The sequence below is a fragment of the Oncorhynchus tshawytscha genome, linkage group LG13 (assembly GCF_018296145.1).
Source record: "Oncorhynchus tshawytscha isolate Ot180627B linkage group LG13, Otsh_v2.0, whole genome shotgun sequence".
Taxonomy (NCBI): Eukaryota; Metazoa; Chordata; class Actinopteri; order Salmoniformes; family Salmonidae; genus Oncorhynchus; species Oncorhynchus tshawytscha.
Genome location: NC_056441.1, coordinates 30,285,240 through 30,310,804, shown reverse-complemented (window position 1 = coordinate 30,310,804; position 25,565 = coordinate 30,285,240). Strand labels below are relative to the sequence as shown.

At 38.9% G+C, this 25,565-nt stretch overlaps 1 protein-coding gene across 1 annotated transcript in view; it reads right to left on the bottom strand.

Moving 5' to 3' along the window:
* Nucleotides 1–25,325, bottom strand: part of LOC112264666 (mucin-17) — a 31,965-nt gene extending 6,640 nt beyond the window's left edge. The window contains exons 1-49 of the mRNA XM_042294904.1: nt 25,121–25,325; nt 24,799–24,959; nt 24,499–24,563; nt 24,170–24,351; nt 23,751–23,911; nt 23,451–23,515; nt 23,120–23,301; nt 22,701–22,861; nt 22,401–22,465; nt 22,070–22,251; nt 21,651–21,811; nt 21,352–21,416; nt 20,033–20,214; nt 19,615–19,775; nt 19,317–19,381; nt 18,987–19,168; nt 18,568–18,728; nt 18,268–18,332; nt 17,936–18,117; nt 17,584–17,677; nt 17,079–17,253; nt 16,031–16,183; nt 14,982–15,134; nt 13,933–14,085; nt 12,883–13,035; nt 11,833–11,985; nt 10,783–10,935; nt 9,733–9,885; nt 8,676–8,835; nt 8,152–8,185; nt 7,208–7,367; nt 6,908–6,972; nt 6,577–6,758; nt 6,158–6,318; nt 5,858–5,922; nt 5,528–5,709; nt 5,108–5,268; nt 4,808–4,872; nt 4,479–4,660; nt 4,060–4,220; nt 3,760–3,824; nt 3,429–3,610; nt 3,010–3,170; nt 2,710–2,774; nt 2,379–2,560; nt 2,038–2,139; nt 1,554–1,876; nt 1,274–1,338; nt 802–998 (exon numbers count right to left, since the gene is read on the bottom strand). Coding sequence (XP_042150838.1) covers nt 802–998; nt 1,274–1,338; nt 1,554–1,876; nt 2,038–2,139; nt 2,379–2,560; nt 2,710–2,774; nt 3,010–3,170; nt 3,429–3,610; nt 3,760–3,824; nt 4,060–4,220; nt 4,479–4,660; nt 4,808–4,872; nt 5,108–5,268; nt 5,528–5,709; nt 5,858–5,922; nt 6,158–6,318; nt 6,577–6,758; nt 6,908–6,972; nt 7,208–7,367; nt 8,152–8,185; nt 8,676–8,835; nt 9,733–9,885; nt 10,783–10,935; nt 11,833–11,985; nt 12,883–13,035; nt 13,933–14,085; nt 14,982–15,134; nt 16,031–16,183; nt 17,079–17,253; nt 17,584–17,677; nt 17,936–18,117; nt 18,268–18,332; nt 18,568–18,728; nt 18,987–19,168; nt 19,317–19,381; nt 19,615–19,775; nt 20,033–20,214; nt 21,352–21,416; nt 21,651–21,811; nt 22,070–22,251; nt 22,401–22,465; nt 22,701–22,861; nt 23,120–23,301; nt 23,451–23,515; nt 23,751–23,911; nt 24,170–24,351; nt 24,499–24,563; nt 24,799–24,959; nt 25,121–25,325 — 6,913 coding nt within the window. The remainder of the gene's footprint in view (nt 1–801; nt 999–1,273; nt 1,339–1,553; nt 1,877–2,037; nt 2,140–2,378; nt 2,561–2,709; nt 2,775–3,009; nt 3,171–3,428; nt 3,611–3,759; nt 3,825–4,059; nt 4,221–4,478; nt 4,661–4,807; nt 4,873–5,107; nt 5,269–5,527; nt 5,710–5,857; nt 5,923–6,157; nt 6,319–6,576; nt 6,759–6,907; nt 6,973–7,207; nt 7,368–8,151; nt 8,186–8,675; nt 8,836–9,732; nt 9,886–10,782; nt 10,936–11,832; nt 11,986–12,882; nt 13,036–13,932; nt 14,086–14,981; nt 15,135–16,030; nt 16,184–17,078; nt 17,254–17,583; nt 17,678–17,935; nt 18,118–18,267; nt 18,333–18,567; nt 18,729–18,986; nt 19,169–19,316; nt 19,382–19,614; nt 19,776–20,032; nt 20,215–21,351; nt 21,417–21,650; nt 21,812–22,069; nt 22,252–22,400; nt 22,466–22,700; nt 22,862–23,119; nt 23,302–23,450; nt 23,516–23,750; nt 23,912–24,169; nt 24,352–24,498; nt 24,564–24,798; nt 24,960–25,120) is intronic.
* Nucleotides 25,326–25,565: the final 240 nt, after the last annotated feature.

Below are 25,565 nucleotides of genomic sequence, written 5' to 3'. Positions count from 1 at the left end.
TGACAATAGAGCACTTTGGCCACGTACACCAATGGTGGCTTTGGCCTTCAAAAGAACGATGTATATCCAGAAGGTATCTCATCCCTACTGTAAAATCTGATGGTGGATCTTTGATGTTATGGGGCTATTTTGCTTCCACTGGTCCTGAGATCCGTTTTAAAGGTGAAATGCATCATGAACTTTACCAGGATATTTTAGCAAAAAAACCTGGTTGCCTCTGCCAGAAGGCTTTAACTTGGCAACAAGTGAATCTTCCAGCAAAACAATAACTCCAAACACACATCAACATACAAAAAGAAATGGTTAATTGACCACAAAATCTATATTTTGCAATGGCCATATCAGACTCCGGACTTGAACCCCATTGAAAACCTGTGGTTTGAATTAAAAGAAGGCAGTCCATAAGCGCAGACCAAAAGGTACTAGGATCTGGAAAGATTCTGTATGAAGGAATGGTCGAGAACCCTTCCCAATGTGTTCTTCAGTCTCAAAACATTTTAGAAAAAGTCTAAGTGTTTTTTTCCTTGCAAGGGGAGCGTGATGGAGTATTGAAAACAGGGGATCATATCTTTTAGAGACTTTCTTTATTACTTGTCAAAAAATCTCTTTCCCTGAGCAATTGTATTAGTATCAAATAATATCATTTGTAAATGTTTTTGGTCACACAATAAAGGTCAGTATTTGTGTAATTTATTTTACATAGTCTTTTTTGCTTATTATTTTTCAAGGAATCCAATAATTCCGGACCCCACTGTATGTCAACGGATCATTTTAGTGAATCCATTTCATAGGTTTACTTACTGATAATAGTGATGGAGTTTGGAACCACAGAGAGGTTGAAGGTAGAGTTTGGATTGGTCACAGCCTCTTTCAGTGTGTCTTTAATGTCAATGTCCTTGGGCATAGTTGCATGAGCGATAGTTGCAATGGCGGTCTCATTGAACACCACTTCCAGCTCCACCTGTGTGTCTGCTGCCATACGAGAACGGAACACTGGTCTGCAAAGGGCACAAATTTCAGATGTCAAGGGTCAAATCAAAAGCTGACTGGAAAGTGGACAGTCATGCATGTCCAGCTTGCACCTAAGGTAATAACAATATCATCACAATGGAATCAACATAAAAAATATTCTGATGACAAGAATGTTGACTGGTGAAGGTATTTAAAAGCAATATAATGCTTAAAATAGTATTTTGAGAAGTATTTTTTCAAGCTATTGCATAAATTGAATCAAGCTACTTTAGAGGTAGAATAGAATAGCATAGAATATTACATGAATGAAATGACAATCGTCCGGATGAAAAATATCCCATATTTTGCTCGATAGATCACGTCACACTGTTTGAGAAAAGAACAGACAACATTAATGGACTATAGAATAGAATGAATAATGTTTTACATACAAAAAAACTACATTTCTGTTTTTTATTTTTCTGTCACTTTATTTAAGCTTGATATGAGGTAAAAAAGTAACTCTGTCCCAGTACGTCGACCATATTCTCAGTAACAATCAAAAGAAAGACATACAAGAAAGATATGATCACAGGACTTACCACTGAAGTAATGGTTACCGCAAGTGTTTGAAATTCTGTGCTTTGAGGATTACTCAAAGCTGGTACAAAAACCTCTTGTATGGTGACTTGTAATGTAACCACTGCAAGATGTGCAGTCGTTGTGGTAGTTGTTGTCGTAGTAGTAGAAGTAGTTGTTGGAGTTGTGCTGGTAGTTGTCATAGCCAATGTTGGTGCTGTGCTTGAAACAGTAGTTGAGGGGGCCACAGATGTGGTTGTAGTTGTATAACCAGTAACAGGAACAGTGATGGGTTCTCCAGTTGGTATTGTGATGGCAGAACCAGGTACTGTGGTAACAGGAACAGCTATTTGTTGCAGGGGCAGTTGGGAAAAAAGGACACTCTATTACTATTTGAAAGGTGCTTCAATTGAAACTTGTGCCTAAACTGTACTGGTGAAATACTAGTGTGTGCCTTTAAAGTACTATTCTCTGAAATATGTGCAGGTTGCATAACATATCACCAACCGACTGAGATGGAAGTAGTGGTTGTGATTCCTTTTGTTGTTGATGTTGCAACAGGTGTAGCTGTTGTATTTGTCGAGACATTTGTGGCTGTGCTTGAGGTCCCTGTGAAGAGAAAATACCAGTAATGAGAGTTCATACCGAGAATACATTGTACAAAATTTCACCGATTTTGGTGGGCTACATGATAACATGGGATGTTGGAGGGAGGACAGTGAAATGTTGCTGATGTTGCCGCAATTGTTTGATCAATTCCACAGTCTGATTTAACTTCAAAGGTGCCACAACTGAATATTACATGTCAATGGATATTTTTGGAGCACATATTCATTGGGTTTGCTTACTTATCACAGTGATGGAGTTCAGATCCAAAGATAAGTTGAAGTTAGAGTTTGGATTGGTCACAGCCTCTTTCAATGTTTCAACAATGTCACTGCCCTTGGGGATAGGTACTGTGGAGGTCGCATTGAACTCCAGTTCCAAATCCACCTCTGTGTTAGGATCCTGACCGAGACGAGGCACAGGTCTGCAGAGGGTCAAAAAGTTCATTAGGTCAGGGTCAAGTCAAAAAGTGACTGAAAAAGAAAAGTTGTGCTAAAAATAAGGCTTTTTAGGTTCTAAAGACTTTATTGTCTAAATTAAAGAAAATGGTTTAAAAGTAGAATACAATATTACCTGAATTGAGTAACAGTCGTCTGAACAAAACTAAGCCCATATCTTTGTCGGAAGATTGTGTCACACTGTAAGGAGTAGGGGAGAGAAGAGTCAACATTAATAGACTATCAAATAGTATGAGAGATTTTACAAACATAATATATATAACATTATTAGGCCTATATATTTTAACAATCCCTTATTCCCGTAGCTCACCGATCATTAAGCCTAAAGTCATTGTCACTTGAACCTTAGGTAAAGTCAATAACCACATCAACATAGACACAAATGAATGGTCATATCTGGATTTTGAGGACTTACAATTGTAGTAATGGTTACTGATAGTGTTTTGAATTCTGTGCTTTGAGGGTCAGTCAAGGCTGGTACAAAAGCTTGCTGCAAGGTGACTTGTAATTCCACCACTGGAGGAGGTGCCGTTGTTATGGCAGTTGTAGCAGGAACAGTTGTTGTAGCAGGGGCATCTGAAATTAATAAAACATTACACCCTTTTAGAATTTGAAAGGTGCTCCAAATGCAACGTGTGCTTAAACTGTACTGGTGATGTACTAGTGTGTACAACTTGATAACGTGGGATGTTGGAGGGAGGACAGTGAAATGTTGCTGATGTAGCTGCAATTGGTTGATCAATTCAGCAGCGTTATTTAACTTCAACGGTGCCAAAACTGAACATTCCATGTTAATGGATATTTTTGGAGCACATATTGATTGGGTTTGCTTACTTATCACAGTGATGGAGTTGAGATCCAAAGATAAGTTGAAGTTAGAGTTTGGATTGGTCAGAGCCTCTTTCAATGTTTCAACAATGTCACTGCCCTTGGGGATAGGTACTGTGGAGGTCGCATTGAACTCCAGTTCCAAATCCACCTCTGTGTTAGGATCCTGACCGAGACGAGGCACAGGTCTGCAGAGGGTCAAAAAGTTCATTAGGTCAGGGTCAAGTCAAAAGGTGACTGAAAAAGTAAAGTTGTGCTAAAAATAAGGCTTTTTAGGTTCTAAAGACTTTATTGTCTAAATGAAAGAAAATGGTTTAAAAGTAGAATACAATATTACCTGAATTGAGTAACAGTCGTCTGAATGAAACTAAGCCCATATCTTTGTCGGAAGATTGTGTCACACTGTAAGGAGTAGGGGAGAGAAGAGTCAACTTTAATAGACTATCAAATAGTATGAGAGATTTTACAAACATAATATATATAACATTATTAGGCCTATATATTTTAACAATCCCTTATTCCCGTAGCTCACCGATCATTAAGCCTAAAGTCATTGTCACTTGAACCTTAGGTAAAGTCAATAACCACATCAACATAGACACAAATGAATGGTCATATCTGGATTTCGAGGACTTACAATTGTAGTAATGGTTACTGATAGTGTTTTGAATTCTGTGCTTTGAGGGTCAGTCAAGGCTGGTACAAAAGCTTGCTGCAAGGTGACTTGTAATTCCACCACTGGAGGAGGTGCCGTTGTTATGGCAGTTGTAGCAGGAACAGTTGTTGTAGCAGGGGCATCTGAAATTAATAAAACATTACACCCTTTTAGAATTTGAAAGGTGCTCCAAATGCAACGTGTGCTTAAACTGTACTGGTGATGTACTAGTGTGTACAACTTGATAACGTGGGATGTTGGAGGGAGGACAGTGAAATGTTGCTGATGTAGCCGCAATTGGTTGATCAATTCAGCAGCGTTATTTAACTTCAACGGTGCCAAAACTGAACATTCCATGTTAATGGATATTTTTGGAGCACATATTGATTGGGTTTGCTTACTTATCACAGTGATGGAGTTGAGATCCAAAGATAAGTTGAAGTTAGAGTTTGGATTGGTCAGAGCCTCTTTCAATGTTTCAACAATGTCACTGCCCTTGGGGATAGGTACTGTGGAGGTCGCATTGAACTCCAGTTCCAAATCCACCTCTGTGTTAGGATCCTGACCGAGACGAGGCACAGGTCTGCAGAGGGTCAAAAAGTTCATTAGGTCAGGGTCAAGTCAAAAGGTGACTGAAAAAGTAAAGTTGTGCTAAAAATAAGGCTTTTTAGGTTCTAAAGACTTTATTGTCTAAATGAAAGAAAATGGTTTAAAAGTAGAACAATATTACCTGAATTGAGTAACAGTCGTCTGAATGAAACTAAGCCCATATCTTTGTCGGAAGATTGTGTCACACTGTAAGGAGTAGGGGAGAGAAGAGTCAACTTTAATAGACTATCAAATAGTATGAGAGATTTTACAAACATAATATATATAACATTATTAGGCCTATATATTTTAACAATCCCTTATTCCCGTAGCTCACCGATCATTAAGCCTAAAGTCATTGTCACTTGAACCTTAGGTAAAGTCAATAACCACATCAACATAGACACAAATGAATGGTCATATCTGGATTTCGAGGACTTACAATTGTAGTAATGGTTACTGATAGTGTTTTGAATTCTGTGCTTTGAGGGTCAGTCAAGGCTGGTACAAAAGCTTGCTGCAAGGTGACTTGTAATTCCACCACTGGAGGAGGTGCCGTTGTTATGGCAGTTGTAGCAGGAACAGTTGTTGTAGCAGGGGCATCTGAAATTAATAAAACATTACACCCTTTTTAGAATTTGAAAGGTGCTCCAAATGCAACGTGTGCTTAAACTGTACTGGTGATGTACTAGTGTGTACAACTTGATAACGTGGGATGTTGGAGGGAGGACAGTGAAATGTTGCTGATGTAGCCGCAATTGGTTGATCAATTCAGCAGCGTTATTTAACTTCAACGGTGCCAAAACTGAACATTCCATGTTAATGGATATTTTTGGAGCACATATTGATTGGGTTTGCTTACTTATCACAGTGATGGAGTTGAGATCCAAAGATAAGTTGAAGTTAGAGTTTGGATTGGTCAGAGCCTCTTTCAATGTTTCAACAATGTCACTGCCCTTGGGGATAGGTACTGTGGAGGTCGCATTGAACTCCAGTTCCAAATCCACCTCTGTGTTAGGATCCTGACCGAGACGAGGCACAGGTCTGCAGAGGGTCAAAAAGTTCATTAGGTCAGGGTCAAGTCAAAAGGTGACTGAAAAAGTAAAGTTGTGCTAAAAATAAGGCTTTTAGGTTCTAAAGACTTTATTGTCTAAATGAAAGAAAATGGTTTAAAAGTAGAATACAATATTACCTGAATTGAGTAACAGTCGTCTGAATGAAACTAAGCCCATATCTTTGTCGGAAGATTGTGTCACACTGTAAGGAGTAGGGGAGAGAAGAGTCAACTTTAATAGACTATCAAATAGTATGAGAGATTTTACAAACATAATATATATAACATTATTAGGCCTATATATTTTAACAATCCCTTATTCCCGTAGCTCACCGATCATTAAGCCTAAAGTCATTGTCACTTGAACCTTAGGTAAAGTCAATAACCACATCAACATAGACACAAATGAATGGTCATATCTGGATTTCGAGGACTTACAATTGTAGTAATGGTTACTGATAGTGTTTTGAATTCTGTGCTTTGAGGGTCAGTCAAGGCTGGTACAAAAGCTTGCTGCAAGGTGACTTGTAATTCCACCACTGGAGGAGGTGCCGTTGTTATGGCAGTTGTAGCAGGAACAGTTGTTGTAGCAGGGGCATCTGAAATTAATAAAACATTACACCCTTTTAGAATTTGAAAGGTGCTCCAAATGCAACGTGTGCTTAAACTGTACTGGTGATGTACTAGTGTGTACAACTTGATAACGTGGGATGTTGGAGGGAGGACAGTGAAATGTTGCTGATGTAGCCGCAATTGGTTGATCAATTCAGCAGCGTTATTTAACTTCAACGGTGCCAAAACTGAACATTCCATGTTAATGGATATTTTTGGAGCACATATTGATTGGGTTTGCTTACTTATCACAGTGATGGAGTTGAGATCCAAAGATAAGTTGAAGTTAGAGTTTGGATTGGTCAGAGCCTCTTTCAATGTTTCAACAATGTCACTGCCCTTGGGGATAGGTACTGTGGAGGTCGCATTGAACTCCAGTTCCAAATCCACCTCTGTGTTAGGATCCTGACCGAGACGAGGCACAGGTCTGCAGAGGGTCAAAAAGTTCATTAGGTCAGGGTCAAGTCAAAAGGTGACTGAAAAAGTAAAGTTGTGCTAAAAATAAGGCTTTTTAGGTTCTAAAGACTTTATTGTCTAAATGAAAGAAAATGGTTTAAAAGTAGAATACAATATTACCTGAATTGAGTAACAGTCGTCTGAATGAAACTAAGCCCATATCTTTGTCGGAAGATTGTGTCACACTGTAAGGAGTAGGGGAGAGAAGAGTCAACTTTAATAGACTATCAAATAGTATGAGAGATTTTACAAACATAATATATATAACATTATTAGGCCTATATATTTTAACAATCCCTTATTCCCGTAGCTCACCGATCATTAAGCCTAAAGTCATTGTCACTTGAACCTTAGGTAAAGTCAATAACCACATCAACATAGACACAAATGAATGGTCATATCTGGATTTCGAGGACTTACAATTGTAGTAATGGTTACTGATAGTGTTTTGAATTCTGTGCTTTGAGGGTCAGTCAAGGCTGGTACAAAAGCTTGCTGCAAGGTACTTGTAATTCCACCACTGGAGGAGGTGCCGTTGTTATGGCAGTTGTAGCAGGAACAGTTGTTGTAGCAGGGGCATCTGAAATTAATAAAACATTACACCCTTTTAGAATTTGAAAGGTGCTCCAAATGCAACGTGTGCTTAAACTGTACTGGTGATGTACTAGTGTGTACAACTTGATAACGTGGGATGTTGGAGGGAGGACAGTGAAATGTTGCTGATGTAGCCGCAATTGGTTGATCAATTCAGCAGCGTTATTTAACTTCAACGGTGCCAAAACTGAACATTCCATGTTAATGGATATTTTTGGAGCACATATTGATTGGGTTTGCTTACTTATCACAGTGATGGAGTTGAGATCCAAAGATAAGTTGAAGTTAGAGTTTGGATTGGTCAGAGCCTCTTTCAATGTTTCAACAATGTCACTGCCCTTGGGGATAGGTACTGTGGAGGTCGCATTGAACTCCAGTTCCAAATCCACCTCTGTGTTAGGATCCTGACCGAGACGAGGCACAGGTCTGCAGAGGGTCAAAAAGTTCATTAGGTCAGGGTCAAGTCAAAAGGTGACTGAAAAAGTAAAGTTGTGCTAAAAATAAGGCTTTTTAGGTTCTAAAGACTTTATTGTCTAAATGAAAGAAAATGGTTTAAAAGTAGAATACAATATTACCTGAATTGAGTAACAGTCGTCTGAATGAAACTAAGCCCATATCTTTGTCGGAAGATTGTGTCACACTGTAAGGAGTAGGGGAGAGAAGAGTCAACTTTAATAGACTATCAAATAGTATGAGAGATTTTACAAACATAATATATATAACATTATTAGGCCTATATATTTTAACAATCCCTTATTCCCGTAGCTCACCGATCATTAAGCCTAAAGTCATTGTCACTTGAACCTTAGGTAAAGTCAATAACCACATCAACATAGACACAAATGAATGGTCATATCTGGATTTCGAGGACTTACAATTGTAGTAATGGTTACTGATAGTGTTTTGAATTCTGTGCTTTGAGGGTCAGTCAAGGCTGGTACAAAAGCTTGCTGCAAGGTGACTTGTAATTCCACCACTGGAGGAGGTGCCGTTGTTATGGCAGTTGTAGCAGGAACAGTTGTTGTAGCAGGGGCATCTGAAATTAATAAAACATTACACCCTTTTAGAATTTGAAAGGTGCTCCAAATGCAACGTGTGCTTAAACTGTACTGGTGATGTACTAGTGTGTACAACTTGATAACGTGGGATGTTGGAGGGAGGACAGTGAAATGTTGCTGATGTAGCCGCAATTGGTTGATCAATTCAGCAGCGTTATTTAACTTCAACGGTGCCAAAACTGAACATTCCATGTTAATGGATATTTTTGGAGCACATATTGATTGGGTTTGCTTACTTATCACAGTGATGGAGTTGAGATCCAAAGATAAGTTGAAGTTAGAGTTTGGATTGGTCAGAGCCTCTTTCAATGTTTCAACAATGTCACTGCCCTTGGGGATAGGTACTGTGGAGGTCGCATTGAACTCCAGTTCCAAATCCACCTCTGTGTTAGGATCCTGACCGAGACGAGGCACAGGTCTGCAGAGGGTCAAAAAGTTCATTAGGTCAGGGTCAAGTCAAAAGGTGACTGAAAAAGTAAAGTTGTGCTAAAAATAAGGCTTTTTAGGTTCTAAAGACTTTATTGTCTAAATGAAAGAAAATGGTTTAAAAGTAGAATACAATATTACCTGAATTGAGTAACAGTCGTCTGAATGAAACTAAGCCCATATCTTTGTCGGAAGATTGTGTCACACTGTAAGGAGTAGGGGAGAGAAGAGTCAACTTTAATAGACTATCAAATAGTATGAGAGATTTTACAAACATAATATATATAACATTATTAGGCCTATATATTTTAACAATCCCTTATTCCCGTAGCTCACCGATCATTAAGCCTAAAGTCATTGTCACTTGAACCTTAGGTAAAGTCAATAACCACATCAACATAGACACAAATGAATGGTCATATCTGGATTTCGAGGACTTACAATTGTAGTAATGGTTACTGATAGTGTTTTGAATTCTGTGCTTTGAGGGTCAGTCAAGGCTGGTACAAAAGCTTGCTGCAAGGTGACTTGTAATTCCACCACTGGAGGAGGTGCCGTTGTTATGGCAGTTGTAGCAGGAACAGTTGTTGTAGCAGGGGCATCTGAAATTAATAAAACATTACACCCTTTTAGAATTTGAAAGGTGCTCCAAATGCAACGTGTGCTTAAACTGTACTGGTGATGTACTAGTGTGTACAACTTGATAACGTGGGATGTTGGAGGGAGGACAGTGAAATGTTGCTGATGTAGCCGCAATTGGTTGATCAATTCAGCAGCGTTATTTAACTTCAACGGTGCCAAAACTGAACATTCCATGTTAATGGATATTTTTGGAGCACATATTGATTGGGTTTGCTTACTTATCACAGTGATGGAGTTGAGATCCAAAGATAAGTTGAAGTTAGAGTTTGGATTGGTCAGAGCCTCTTTCAATGTTTCAACAATGTCACTGCCCTTGGGGATAGGTACTGTGGAGGTCGCATTGAACTCCAGTTCCAAATCCACCTCTGTGTTAGGATCCTGACCGAGACGAGGCACAGGTCTGCAGAGGGTCAAAAAGTTCATTAGGTCAGGGTCAAGTCAAAAGGTGACTGAAAAAGTAAAGTTGTGCTAAAAATAAGGCTTTTTAGGTTCTAAAGACTTTATTGTCTAAATGAAAGAAAATGGTTTAAAAGTAGAATACAATATTACCTGAATTGAGTAACAGTCGTCTGAATGAAACTAAGCCCATATCTTTGTCGGAAGATTGTGTCACACTGTAAGGAGTAGGGGAGAGAAGAGTCAACTTTAATAGACTATCAAATAGTATGAGAGATTTTACAAACATAATATATATAACATTATTAGGCCTATATATTTTAACAATCCCTTATTCCCGTAGCTCACCGATCATTAAGCCTAAAGTCATTGTCACTTGAACCTTAGGTAAAGTCAATAACCACATCAACATAGACACAAATGAATGGTCATATCTGGATTTCGAGGACTTACAATTGTAGTAATGGTTACTGATAGTGTTTTGAATTCTGTGCTTTGAGGGTCAGTCAAGGCTGGTACAAAAGCTTGCTGCAAGGTGACTTGTAATTCCACCACTGGAGGAGGTGCCGTTGTTATGGCAGTTGTAGCAGGAACAGTTGTTGTAGCAGGGGCATCTGAAATTAATAAAACATTACACCCTTTTAGAATTTGAAAGGTGCTCCAAATGCAACGTGTGCTTAAACTGTACTGGTGATGTACTAGTGTGTACAACTTGATAACGTGGGATGTTGGAGGGAGGACAGTGAAATGTTGCTGATGTAGCCGCAATTGGTTGATCAATTCAGCAGCGTTATTTAACTTCAACGGTGCCAAAACTGAACATTCCATGTTAATGGATATTTTTGGAGCACATATTGATTGGGTTTGCTTACTTATCACAGTGATGGAGTTGAGATCCAAAGATAAGTTGAAGTTAGAGTTTGGATTGGTCAGAGCCTCTTTCAATGTTTCAACAATGTCACTGCCCTTGGGGATAGGTACTGTGGAGGTCGCATTGAACTCCAGTTCCAAATCCACCTCTGTGTTAGGATCCTGACCGAGACGAGGCACAGGTCTGCAGAGGGTCAAAAAGTTCATTAGGTCAGGGTCAAGTCAAAAGGTGACTGAAAAAGTAAAGTTGTGCTAAAAATAAGGCTTTTTAGGTTCTAAAGACTTTATTGTCTAAATGAAAGAAAATGGTTTAAAAGTAGAATACAATATTACCTGAATTGAGTAACAGTCGTCTGAATGAAACTAAGCCCATATCTTTGTCGGAAGATTGTGTCACACTGTAAGGAGTAGGGGAGAGAAGAGTCAACTTTAATAGACTATCAAATAGTATGAGAGATTTTACAAACATAATATATATAACATTATTAGGCCTATATATTTTAACAATCCCTTATTCCCGTAGCTCACCGATCATTAAGCCTAAAGTCATTGTCACTTGAACCTTAGGTAAAGTCAATAACCACATCAACATAGACACAAATGAATGGTCATATCTGGATTTCGAGGACTTACAATTGTAGTAATGGTTACTGATAGTGTTTTGAATTCTGTGCTTTGAGGGTCAGTCAAGGCTGGTACAAAAGCTTGCTGCAAGGTGACTTGTAATTCCACCACTGGAGGAGGTGCCGTTGTTATGGCAGTTGTAGCAGGAACAGTTGTTGTAGCAGGGGCATCTGAAATTAATAAAACATTACACCCTTTTAGAATTTGAAAGGTGCTCCAAATGCAACGTGTGCTTAAACTGTACTGGTGATGTACTAGTGTGTACAACTTGATAACGTGGGATGTTGGAGGGAGGACAGTGAAATGTTGCTGATGTAGCCGCAATTGGTTGATCAATTCAGCAGCGTTATTTAACTTCAACGGTGCCAAAACTGAACATTCCATGTTAATGGATATTTTTGGAGCACATATTGATTGGGTTTGCTTACTTATCACAGTGATGGAGTTGAGATCCAAAGATAAGTTGAAGTTAGAGTTTGGATTGGTCAGAGCCTCTTTCAATGTTTCAACAATGTCACTGCCCTTGGGGATAGGTACTGTGGAGGTCGCATTGAACTCCAGTTCCAAATCCACCTCTGTGTTAGGATCCTGACCGAGACGAGGCACAGGTCTGCAGAGGGTCAAAAAGTTCATTAGGTCAGGGTCAAGTCAAAAGGTGACTGAAAAAGTAAAGTTGTGCTAAAAATAAGGCTTTTTAGGTTCTAAAGACTTTATTGTCTAAATGAAAGAAAATGGTTTAAAAGTAGAATACAATATTACCTGAATTGAGTAACAGTCGTCTGAATGAAACTAAGCCCATATCTTTGTCGGAAGATTGTGTCACACTGTAAGGAGTAGGGGAGAGAAGAGTCAACTTTAATAGACTATCAAATAGTATGAGAGATTTTACAAACATAATATATATAACATTATTAGGCCTATATATTTTAACAATCCCTTATTCCCGTAGCTCACCGATCATTAAGCCTAAAGTCATTGTCACTTGAACCTTAGGTAAAGTCAATAACCACATCAACATAGACACAAATGAATGGTCATATCTGGATTTCGAGGACTTACAATTGTAGTAATGGTTACTGATAGTGTTTTGAATTCTGTGCTTTGAGGGTCAGTCAAGGCTGGTACAAAAGCTTGCTGCAAGGTGACTTGTAATTCCACCACTGGAGGAGGTGCCGTTGTTATGGCAGTTGTAGCAGGAACAGTTGTTGTAGCAGGGGCATCTGAAATTAATAAAACATTACACCCTTTTAGAATTTGAAAGGTGCTCCAAATGCAACGTGTGCTTAAACTGTACTGGTGATGTACTAGTGTGTACAACTTGATAACGTGGGATGTTGGAGGGAGGACAGTGAAATGTTGCTGATGTAGCCGCAATTGGTTGATCAATTCAGCAGCGTTATTTAACTTCAACGGTGCCAAAACTGAACATTCCATGTTAATGGATATTTTTGGAGCACATATTGATTGGGTTTGCTTACTTATCACAGTGATGGAGTTGAGATCCAAAGATAAGTTGAAGTTAGAGTTTGGATTGGTCAGAGCCTCTTTCAATGTTTCAACAATGTCACTGCCCTTGGGGATAGGTACTGTGGAGGTCGCATTGAACTCCAGTTCCAAATCCACCTCTGTGTTAGGATCCTGACCGAGACGAGGCACAGGTCTGCAGAGGGTCAAAAAGTTCATTAGGTCAGGGTCAAGTCAAAAGGTGACTGAAAAAGTAAAGTTGTGCTAAAAATAAGGCTTTTTAGGTTCTAAAGACTTTATTGTCTAAATGAAAGAAAATGGTTTAAAAGTAGAATACAATATTACCTGAATTGAGTAACAGTCGTCTGAATGAAACTAAGCCCATATCTTTGTCGGAAGATTGTGTCACACTGTAAGGAGTAGGGGAGAGAAGAGTCAACTTTAATAGACTATCAAATAGTATGAGAGATTTTACAAACATAATATATATAACATTATTAGGCCTATATATTTTAACAATCCCTTATTCCCGTAGCTCACCGATCATTAAGCCTAAAGTCATTGTCACTTGAACCTTAGGTAAAGTCAATAACCACATCAACATAGACACAAATGAATGGTCATATCTGGATTTCGAGGACTTACAATTGTAGTAATGGTTACTGATAGTGTTTTGAATTCTGTGCTTTGAGGGTCAGTCAAGGCTGGTACAAAAGCTTGCTGCAAGGTGACTTGTAATTCCACCACTGGAGGAGGTGCCGTTGTTATGGCAGTTGTAGCAGGAACAGTTGTTGTAGCAGGGGCATCTGAAATTAATAAAACATTACACCCTTTTAGAATTTGAAAGGTGCTCCAAATGCAACGTGTGCTTAAACTGTACTGGTGATGTACTAGTGTGTACAACTTGATAACGTGGGATGTTGGAGGGAGGACAGTGAAATGTTGCTGATGTAGCCGCAATTGGTTGATCAATTCAGCAGCGTTATTTAACTTCAACGGTGCCAAAACTGAACATTCCATGTTAATGGATATTTTTGGAGCACATATTGATTGGGTTTGCTTACTTATCACAGTGATGGAGTTGAGATCCAAAGATAAGTTGAAGTTAGAGTTTGGATTGGTCAGAGCCTCTTTCAATGTTTCAACAATGTCACTGCCCTTGGGGATAGGTACTGTGGAGGTCGCATTGAACTCCAGTTCCAAATCCACCTCTGTGTTAGGATCCTGACCGAGACGAGGCACAGGTCTGCAGAGGGTCAAAAAGTTCATTAGGTCAGGGTCAAGTCAAAAGGTGACTGAAAAAGTAAAGTTGTGCTAAAAATAAGGCTTTTTAGGTTCTAAAGACTTTATTGTCTAAATGAAAGAAAATGGTTTAAAAGTAGAATACAATATTACCTGAATTGAGTAACAGTCGTCTGAATGAAACTAAGCCCATATCTTTGTCGGAAGATTGTGTCACACTGTAAGGAGTAGGGGAGAGAAGAGTCAACTTTAATAGACTATCAAATAGTATGAGAGATTTTACAAACATAATATATATAACATTATTAGGCCTATATATTTTAACAATCCCTTATTCCCGTAGCTCACCGATCATTAAGCCTAAAGTCATTGTCACTTGAACCTTAGGTAAAGTCAATAACCACATCAACATAGACACAAATGAATGGTCATATCTGGATTTCGAGGACTTACAATTGTAGTAATGGTTACTGATAGTGTTTTGAATTCTGTGCTTTGAGGGTCAGTCAAGGCTGGTACAAAAGCTTGCTGCAAGGTGACTTGTAATTCCACCACTGGAGGAGGTGCCGTTGTTATGGCAGTTGTAGCAGGAACAGTTGTTGTAGCAGGGGCATCTGAAATTAATAAAACATTACACCCTTTTAGAATTTGAAAGGTGCTCCAAATGCAACGTGTGCTTAAACTGTACTGGTGATGTACTAGTGTGTACAACTTGATAACGTGGGATGTTGGAGGGAGGACAGTGAAATGTTGCTGATGTAGCCGCAATTGGTTGATCAATTCAGCAGCGTTATTTAACTTCAACGGTGCCAAAACTGAACATTCCATGTTAATGGATATTTTGGAGCACATATTGATTGGGTTTGCTTACTTATCACAGTGATGGAGTTGAGATCCAAAGATAAGTTGAAGTTAGAGTTTGGATTGGTCAGAGCCTCTTTCAATGTTTCAACAATGTCACTGCCCTTGGGGATAGGTACTGTGGAGGTCGCATTGAACTCCAGTTCCAAATCCACCTCTGTGTTAGGATCCTGACCGAGACGAGGCACAGGTCTGCAGAGGGTCAAAAAGTTCATTAGGTCAGGGTCAAGTCAAAAGGTGACTGAAAAAGTAAAGTTGTGCTAAAAATAAGGCTTTTTAGGTTCTAAAGACTTTATTGTCTAAATGAAAGAAAATGGTTTAAAAGTAGAATACAATATTACCTGAATTGAGTAACAGTCGTCTGAATGAAACTAAGCCCATATCTTTGTCGGAAGATTGTGTCACACTGTAAGGAGTAGGGAGAGAAGAGTCAACTTTAATAGACTATCAAATAGTATGAGAGATTTTACAAACATAATATATATAACATTATTAGGCCTATATATTTTAACAATCCCTTATTCCCGTAGCTCACCGATCATTAAGCCTAAAGTCATTGTCACTTGAACCTTAGGTAAAGTCAATAACCACATCAACATAGACACAAATGAATGGTCATATCTGGATTTCGAGGACTTACAATTGTAGTAATGGTTACTGATAGTGTTTTGAATTCTGTGCTTTGAGGGTCAGTCAAGGCTGGTACAAAAGCTTGCTGCAAGGTGACTTGTAATTCCACCACTGGAGGAGGTGCCGTTGTTATGGCAGTTGTAGCAGGAACAGTTGTTGTAGCAGGGGCATCTGAAATTAATAAAACATTACACCCTTTTAGAATTTGAAAGGTGCTCCAAATGCAACGTGTGCTTAAACTGTACTGGTGATGTACTAGTGTGTACAACTTGATAACGTGGGATGTTGGAGGGAGGACAGTGAAATGTTGCTGATGTAGCCGCAATTGGTTGATCAATTCAGCAGCGTTATTTAACTTCAACGGTGCCAAAACTGAACATTCCATGTTAATGGATATTTTTGGAGCACATATTGATTGGGTTTGCTTACTTATCACAGTGATGGAGTTGAGATCCAAAGATAAGTTGAAGTTAGAGTTTGGATTGGTCAGAGCCTCTTTCAATGTTTCAACAATGTCACTGCCCTTGGGGATAGGTACTGTGGAGGTCGCATTGAACTCCAGTTCCAAATCCACCTCTGTGTTAGGATCCTGACCGAGACGAGGCACAGGTCTGCAGAGGGTCAAAAAGTTCATTAGGTCAGGGTCAAGTCAAAAGGTGACTGAAAAAGTAAAGTTGTGCTAAAAATAAGGCTTTTTAGGTTCTAAAGACTTTATTGTCTAAATGAAAGAAAATGGTTTAAAAGTAGAATACAATATTACCTGAATTGAGTAACAGTCGTCTGAATGAAACTAAGCCCATATCTTTGTCGGAAGATTGTGTCACACTGTAAGGAGTAGGGGAGAGAAGAGTCAACTTTAATAGACTATCAAATAGTATGAGAGATTTTACAAACATAATATATATAACATTATTAGGCCTATATATTTTAACAATCCCTTATTCCCGTAGCTCACCGATCATTAAGCCTAAAGTCATTGTCACTTGAACCTTAGGTAAAGTCAATAACCACATCAACATAGACACAAATGAATGGTCATATCTGGATTTCGAGGACTTACAATTGTAGTAATGGTTACTGATAGTGTTTTGAATTCTGTGCTTTGAGGGTCAGTCAAGGCTGGTACAAAAGCTTGCTGCAAGGTGACTTGTAATTCCACCACTGGAGGAGGTGCCGTTGTTATGGCAGTTGTAGCAGGAACAGTTGTTGTAGCAGGGGCATCTGAAATTAATAAAACATTACACCCTTTTAGAATTTGAAAGGTGCTCCAAATGCAACGTGTGCTTAAACTGTACTGGTGATGTACTAGTGTGTACAACTTGATAACGTGGGATGTTGGGGAGGACAGTGAAATGTTGCTGATGTAGCCGCAATTGGTTGATCAATTCAGCAGCGTTATTTAACTTCAACGGTGCCAAAACTGAACATTCCATGTTAATGGATATTTTTGGAGCACATATTGATTGGGTTTGCTTACTTATCACAGTGATGGAGTTGAGATCCAAAGATAAGTTGAAGTTAGAGTTTGGATTGGTCAGAGCCTCTTTCAATGTTTCAACAATGTCACTGCCCTTGGGGATAGGTACTGTGGAGGTCGCATTGAACTCCAGTTCCAAATCCACCTCTGTGTTAGGATCCTGACCGAGACGAGGCACAGGTCTGCAGAGGGTCAAAAGTTCATTAGGTCAGGGTCAAGTCAAAAGGTGACTGAAAAAGTAAAGTTGTGCTAAAAATAAGGCTTTTTAGGTTCTAAAGACTTTATTGTCTAAATGAAAGAAAATGGTTTAAAAGTAGAATACAATATTACCTGAATTGAGTAACAGTCGTCTGAATGAAACTAAGCCCATATCTTTGTCGGAAGATTGTGTCACACTGTAAGGAGTAGGGGAGAGAAGAGTCAACTTTAATAGACTATCAAATAGTATGAGAGATTTTACAAACATAATATATATAACATTATTAGGCCTATATATTTTAACAATCCGGTACAAAGCTTGCTGCAAGGTGACTTGTAATTCCACCACTGGAGGAGGTGCCGTTGTTATGGCAGTTGTAGCAGGAACAGTTGTTGTAGCAGGGGCATCTGAAATTAATAAAACATTACACCCTTTTAGAATTTGAAAGGTGCTTCAAATGCAACGTGTGCTTAAACTGTACTGGTGATGTACTAGTGTGTACAACTTGATAACGTGGGATGTTGGAGGGAGGACAGTGAAATGTTGCTGATGTAGCCGCAATTGGTTGATCAATTCAGCAGCGTTATTTAACTTCAACGGTGCCAAAACTGAACATTCCATGTTAATGGATATTTTTGGAGCACATATTGATTGGGTTTGCTTACTTATCACAGTGATGGAGTTCAGATCCAAAGATAAGTTGAAGTTAGAGTTTGGATTGGTCAGAGCCTCTTTCAATGTTTCAACAATGTCACTGCCCTTGGGGATAGGTACTGTGGAGGTCGCATTGAACTCCAGTTCCAAATCCACCTCTGTGTTAGGATCCTGACTGAGACGAGGCACAGGTCTGCAGAGGGTCAAAAAGTTCATTAGGTCAGGGTCAAGTCAAAAGGTGACTGAAAAAGTAAAGTTGTGCTAAAAATAAGGCTTTTTAGGTTCTAAAGACTTTATTCTCTAAATGAAAGAAAATGGTTTAAAAAGTAGAATACAATATTACCTGAATTGAGTAACAGTCGTCTGAATGAAACTAAGCCCATATCTTTGTCGGAAGATTGTGTCACACTGTATGAGTAGGGGAGAGAAGAGTCAACTTTAATAGACTATCAAATAGTATGAGAGATTTTACAAACATAATATATATAACATTATTAGGCCTATATATTTTAACAATCCCCTTATTCCCGTAGCTCACCGATCATTAAGCCTAAAGTCATTGTCACTTGAACCTTAGGTAAAGTCAATAACCACATCAACATAGACACAAATGAATGGTCATATCTGGATTTCGAGGACTTACAATTGTAGTAATGGTTACTGATAGTGTTTTGAATTCTGTGCTTTGAGGGTCAGTCAAGGCTGGTACAAAAGCTTGCTGCAAGGTGACTTGTAATTCCACCACTGGAGGAGGTGCCGTTGTTATGGCAGTTGTAGCAGGAACAGTTGTTGTAGCAGGGGCATCTGAAATTAATAAAACATTACACCCTTTTAGAATTTGAAAGGTGCTTCAAATGCAACGTGTGCTTAAACTGTACTGGTGATGTACTAGTGTGTACAACTTGATAACGTGGGATGTTGGAGGGAGGACAGTGAAATGTTGCTGATGTAGCCGCAATTGGTTGATCAATTCAGCAGCGTTATTTAACTTCAACGGTGCCAAAACTGAACATTCCATGTTAATGGATATTTTTGGAGCACATATTGATTGGGTTTGCTTACTTATCACAGTGATGGAGTTGAGATCCAAAGATAAGTTGAAGTTAGAGTTTGGATTGGTCAGAGCCTCTTTCAATGTTTCAACAATGTCACTGCCCTTGGGGATAGGTACTGTGGAGGTCGCATTGAACTCCAGTTCCAAATCCACCTCTGTGTTAGGATCCTGACCGAGACGAGGCACAGGTCTGCAGAGGGTCAAAAAGTTCATTAGGTCAGGGTCAAGTCAAAAGGTGACTGAAAAGTAAAGTTGTGCTAAAAATAAGGCTTTTTAGGTTCTAAAGACTTTATTGTCTAAATGAAAGAAAATGGTTTAAAAGTAGAATACAATATTACCTGAATTGAGTAACAGTCGTCTGAATGAAACTAAGCCCATATCTTTGTCGGAAGATTGTGTCACACTGTAAGGAGTAGGGGAGAGAAGAGTCAACTTTAATAGACTATCAAATAGTATGAGATTTTACAAACATAATATATATAACATTATTAGGCCTATATATTTTAACAATCCCTTATTCCCGTAGCTCACCGATCATTAAGCCTAAAGTCATTGTCACTTGAACCTTAGGTAAAGTCAATAACCACATCAACATAGACACAAATGAATGGTCATATCTGGATTTCGAGGACTTACAATTGTAGTAATGGTTACTGATAGTGTTTTGAATTCTGTGCTTTGAGGGTCAGTCAAGGCTGGTACAAAAGCTTGCTGCAAGGTGACTTGTAATTCCACCACTGGAGGAGGTGCCGTTGTTATGGCAGTTGTAGCAGGAACAGTTGTTGTAGCAGGGGCATCTGAAATTAATAAAACATTACACCCTTTTAGAATTTGAAAGGTGCTCCAAATGCAACGTGTGCTTAAACTGTACTGGTGATGTACTAGTGTGTACAACTTGATAACGTGGGATGTTGGAGGGAGGACAGTGAAATGTTGCTGATGTAGCCGCAATTGGTTGATCAATTCAGCAGCGTTATTTAACTTCAACGGTGCCAAAACTGAACATTCCATGTTAATGGATATTTTGGAGCACATATTGATTGGGTTTGCTTACTTATCACAGTGATGGAGTTGAGATCCAAAGATAAGTTGAAGTTAGAGTTTGGATTGGTCAGAGCCTCTTTCAATGTTTCAACAATGTCACTGCCCTTGGGGATAGGTACTGTGGAGGTCGCATTGAACTCCAGTTCCAAATCCACCTCTGTGTTAGGATCCTGACCGAGACGAGGCACAGGTCTGCAGAGGGTCAAAAAGTTCATTAGGTCAGGGTCAAGTCAAAAGGTGACTGAAAAAGTAAAGTTGTGCTAAAAATAAGGCTTTTTAGGTTCTAAAGACTTTATTGTCTAAATGAAAGAAAATGGTTTAAAAGTAGAATACAATATTACCTGAATTGAGTAACAGTCGTCTGAATGAAACTAAGCCCATATCTTTGTCGGAAGATTGTGTCACACTGTAAGGAGTAGGGAGAGAAGAGTCAACTTTAATAGACTATCAAATAGTATGAGAGATTTTACAAACATAATATATATAACATTATTAGGCCTATATATTTTAACAATCCCTTATTCCCGTAGCTCACCGATCATTAAGCCTAAAGTCATTGTCACTTGAACCTTAGGTAAAGTCAATAACCACATCAACATAGACACAAATGAATGGTCATATCTGGATTTCGAGGACTTACAATTGTAGTAATGGTTACTGATAGTGTTTTGAATTCTGTGCTCTGAGGGTCAGTCAAGGCTGGTACAAAAGCTTGCTGCAAGGTGACTTGTAATTCCACCACTGGAGGAGGTGCCGTTGTTATGGCAGTTGTAGCAGGAACAGTTGTTGTAGCAGGGGCATCTGAAATTAATAAAACATTACACCCTTTTAGAATTTGAAAGGTGCTCCAAATGCAACGTGTGCTTAACTGTACTGGTGATGTACTAGTGTGTACAACTTGATAACGTGGGATGTTGGAGGGAGGACAGTGAAATGTTGCTGATGTAGCCGGTGGTTGATCAATTCAGCAGCGTTATTTAACTTCAACGGTGCCAAAACTGAACATTCCATGTTAATGGATATTTTGGAGCACATATTGATTGGGTTTGCTTACTTATCACAGTGATGGAGTTGAGATCCAAAGATAAGTTGAAGTTAGAGTTTGGATTGGTCAGAGCCTCTTTCAATGTCCAAATCCACCTCTGTGTTAGGATCCTGACCGAGACGAGGCACAGGTCTGCAGAGGGTCAAAAAAGTTCATTAGGTCAGGGTCAAGTCAAAAAGGTGACTGAAAAAAGTAAAGTTGTGCTAAAAATAAGGCTTTTTAGGTTCTAAAGACTTTATTGTCTAAATGAAAGAAAATGGTTTAAAAGTAGAATACAATATTACCTGAATTGAGTAACAGTCGTCTGAATGAAACTAAGCCCATATCTTTGTCGGAAGATTGTGTCACACTGTAAGGAGTAGGGAGAGAAGAGTCAACTTTAATAGACTATCAAATAGTATGAGAGATTTTACAAACATAATATATATAACATTATTAGGCCTATATATTTTAACAATCCCTTATTCCCGTAGCTCACCGATCATTAAGCCTAAAGTCATTGTCACTTGAACCTTAGGTAAAGTCAATAACCACATCAACATAGACACAAATGAATGGTCATATCTGGATTTCGAGGACTTACAATTGTAGTAATGGTTACTGATAGTGTTTTGAATTCTGTGCTTTGAGGGTCAGTCAAGGCTGGTACAAAAGCTTGCTGCAAGGTGACTTGTAATTCCACCACTGGAGGAGGTGCCGTTGTTATGGCAGTTGTAGCAGGAACAGTTGTTGTAGCAGGGGCATCTGAAATTAATAAAACATTACACCCTTTTAGAATTTGAAAGGTGCTCCAAATGCAACGTGTGCTTAAACTGTACTGGTGATGTACTAGTGTGTACAACTTGATAACGTGGGATGTTGGAGGGAGGACAGTGAAATGTTGCTGATGTAGCCGCAATTGGTTGATCAATTCAGCAGCGTTATTTAACTTCAACGGTGCCAAAACTGAACATTCCATGTTAATGGATATTTTTGGAGCACATATTGATTGGGTTTGCTTACTTATCACAGTGATGGAGTTGAGATCCAAAGATAAGTTGAAGTTAGAGTTTGGATTGGTCAGAGCCTCTTTCAATGTTTCAACAATGTCACTGCCCTTGGGGATAGGTACTGTGGAGGTCGCATTGAACTCCAGTTCCAAATCCACCTCTGTGTTAGGATCCTGACCGAGACGAGGCACAGGTCTGCAGAGGGTCAAAAAGTTCATTAGGTCAGGGTCAAGTCAAAAGGTGACTGAAAAAGTAAAGTTGTGCTAAAAATAAGGCTTTTTAGGTTCTAAAGACTTTATTGTCTAAATGAAAGAAAATGGTTTAAAAGTAGAATACAATATTACCTGAATTGAGTAACAGTCGTCTGAATGAAACTAAGCCCATATCTTTGTCGGAAGATTGTGTCACACTGTAAGGAGTAGGGGAGAGAAGAGTCAACTTTAATAGACTATCAAATAGTATGAGAGATTTTACAAACATAATATATATAACATTATTAGGCCTATATATTTTAACAATCCCTTATTCCCGTAGCTCACCGATCATTAAGCCTAAAGTCATTGTCACTTGAACCTTAGGTAAAGTCAATAACCACATCAACATAGACACAAATGAATGGTCATATCTGGATTTCGAGGACTTACAATTGTAGTAATGGTTACTGATAGTGTTTTGAATTCTGTGCTTTGAGGGTCAGTCAAGGCTGGTACAAAAGCTTGCTGCAAGGTGACTTGTAATTCCACCACTGGAGGAGGTGCCGTTGTTATGGCAGTTGTAGCAGGAACAGTTGTTGTAGCAGGGGCATCTGAAATTAATAAAACATTACACCCTTTTAGAATTTGAAAGGTGCTCCAAATGCAACGTGTGCTTAAACTGTACTGGTGATGTACTAGTGTGTACAACTTGATAACGTGGGATGTTGGAGGGAGGACAGTGAAATGTTGCTGATGTAGCCGCAATTGGTTGATCAATTCAGCAGCGTTATTTAACTTCAACGGTGCCAAAACTGAACATTCCATGTTAATGGATATTTTTGGAGCACATATTGATTGGGTTTGCTTACTTATCACAGTGATGGAGTTGAGATCCAAAGATAAGTTGAAGTTAGAGTTTGGATTGGTCAGAGCCTCTTTCAATGTTTCAACAATGTCACTGCCCTTGGGGATAGGTACTGTGGAGGTCGCATTGAACTCCAGTTCCAAATCCACCTCTGTGTTAGGATCCTGACCGAGACGAGGCACAGGTCTGCAGAGGGTCAAAAAGTTCATTAGGTCAGGGTCAAGTCAAAAGGTGACTGAAAAAGTAAAGTTGTGCTAAAAATAAGGCTTTTTAGGTTCTAAAGACTTTATTGTCTAAATGAAAGAAAATGGTTTAAAAGTAGAATACAATATTACCTGAATTGAGTAACAGTCGTCTGAATGAAACTAAGCCCATATCTTTGTCGGAAGATTGTGTCACACTGTAAGGAGTAGGGGAGAGAAGAGTCAACTTTAATAGACTATCAAATAGTATGAGAGATTTTACAAACATAATATATATAACATTATTAGGCCTATATATTTTAACAATCCCTTATTCCCGTAGCTCACCGATCATTAAGCCTAAAGTCATTGTCACTTGAACCTTAGGTAAAGTCAATAACCACATCAACATAGACACAAATGAATGGTCATATCTGGATTTCGAGGACTTACAATTGTAGTAATGGTTACTGATAGTGTTTTGAATTCTGTGCTTTGAGGGTCAGTCAAGGCTGGTACAAAAGCTTGCTGCAAGGTGACTTGTAATTCCACCACTGGAGGAGGTGCCGTTGTTATGGCAGTTGTAGCAGGAACAGTTGTTGTAGCAGGGGCATCTGAAATTAATAAAACATTACACCCTTTTAGAATTTGAAAGGTGCTCCAAATGCAACGTGTGCTTAAACTGTACTGGTGATGTACTAGTGTGTACAACTTGATAACGTGGGATGTTGGAGGGAGGACAGTGAAATGTTGCTGATGTAGCCGCAATTGGTTGATCAATTCAGCAGCGTTATTTAACTTCAACGGTGCCAAAACTGAACATTCCATGTTAATGGATATTTTTGGAGCACATATTGATTGGGTTTGCTTACTTATCACAGTGATGGAGTTGAGATCCAAAGATAAGTTGAAGTTAGAGTTTGGATTGGTCAGAGCCTCTTTCAATGTTTCAACAATGTCACTGCCCTTGGGGATAGGTACTGTGGAGGTCGCATTGAACTCCAGTTCCAAATCCACCTCTGTGTTAGGATCCTGACCGAGACGAGGCACAGGTCTGCAGAGGGTCAAAAGTTCATTAGGTCAGGGTCAAGTCAAAAGGTGACTGAAAAAGTAAAGTTGTGCTAAAAATAAGGCTTTTAGGTTCTAAAGACTTTATTGTCTAAATGAAAGAAAATGGTTTAAAAGTAGAATACAATATTACCTGAATTGAGTAACAGTCGTCTGAATGAAACTAAGCCCATATCTTTGTCGGAAGATTGTGTCACACTGTAAGGAGTAGGGGAGAGAAGAGTCAACTTTAATAGACTATCAAATAGTATGAGAGATTTTACAAACATAATATATATAACATTATTAGGCCTATATATTTTAACAATCCCTTATTCCCGTAGCTCACCGATCATTAAGCCTAAAGTCATTGTCACTTGAACCTTAGGTAAAGTCAATAACCACATCAACATAGACACAAATGAATGGTCATATCTGGATTTCGAGGACTTACAATTGTAGTAATGGTTACTGATAGTGTTTTGAATTCTGTGCTTTGAGGGTCAGTCAAGGCTGGTACAAAAGCTTGCTGCAAGGTGACTTGTAATTCCACCACTGGAGGAGGTGCCGTTGTTATGGCAGTTGTAGCAGGAACAGTTGTTGTAGCAGGGGCATCTGAAATTAATAAAACATTACACCGAGGACAGTGAAATGTTGCTGATGTAGCCGCAATTGGTTGATCAATTCAGCAGCGTTATTTAACTTCAACGGTGCCAAAACTGAACATTCCATGTTAATGGATATTTTTGGAGCACATATTGATTGGGTTTGCTTACTTATCACAGTGATGGAGTTGAGATCCAAAGATAAGTTGAAGTTAGAGTTTGGATTGGTCAGAGCCTCTTTCAATGTTTCAACAATGTCACTGCCCTTGGGGATAGGTACTGTGGAGGTCGCATTGAACTCCAGTTCCAAATCCACCTCTGTGTTAGGATCCTGACCGAGACGAGGCACAGGTCTGCAGAGGGTCAAAAAGTTCATTAGGTCAGGGTCAAGTCAAAAGGTGACTGAAAAAGTAAAGTTGTGCTAAAAATAAGGCTTTTTAGGTTCTAAAGACTTTATTGTCTAAATGAAAGAAAATGGTTTAAAAAGTAGAATACAATATTACCTAAGCCCATATCTTTGTCGGAAGATTGTGTCACACTGTAAGGAGTAGGGGAGAGAAGAGTCAACACAATAGACTATCAATAGTATGAGAGATTTTACAAACATAATATATAT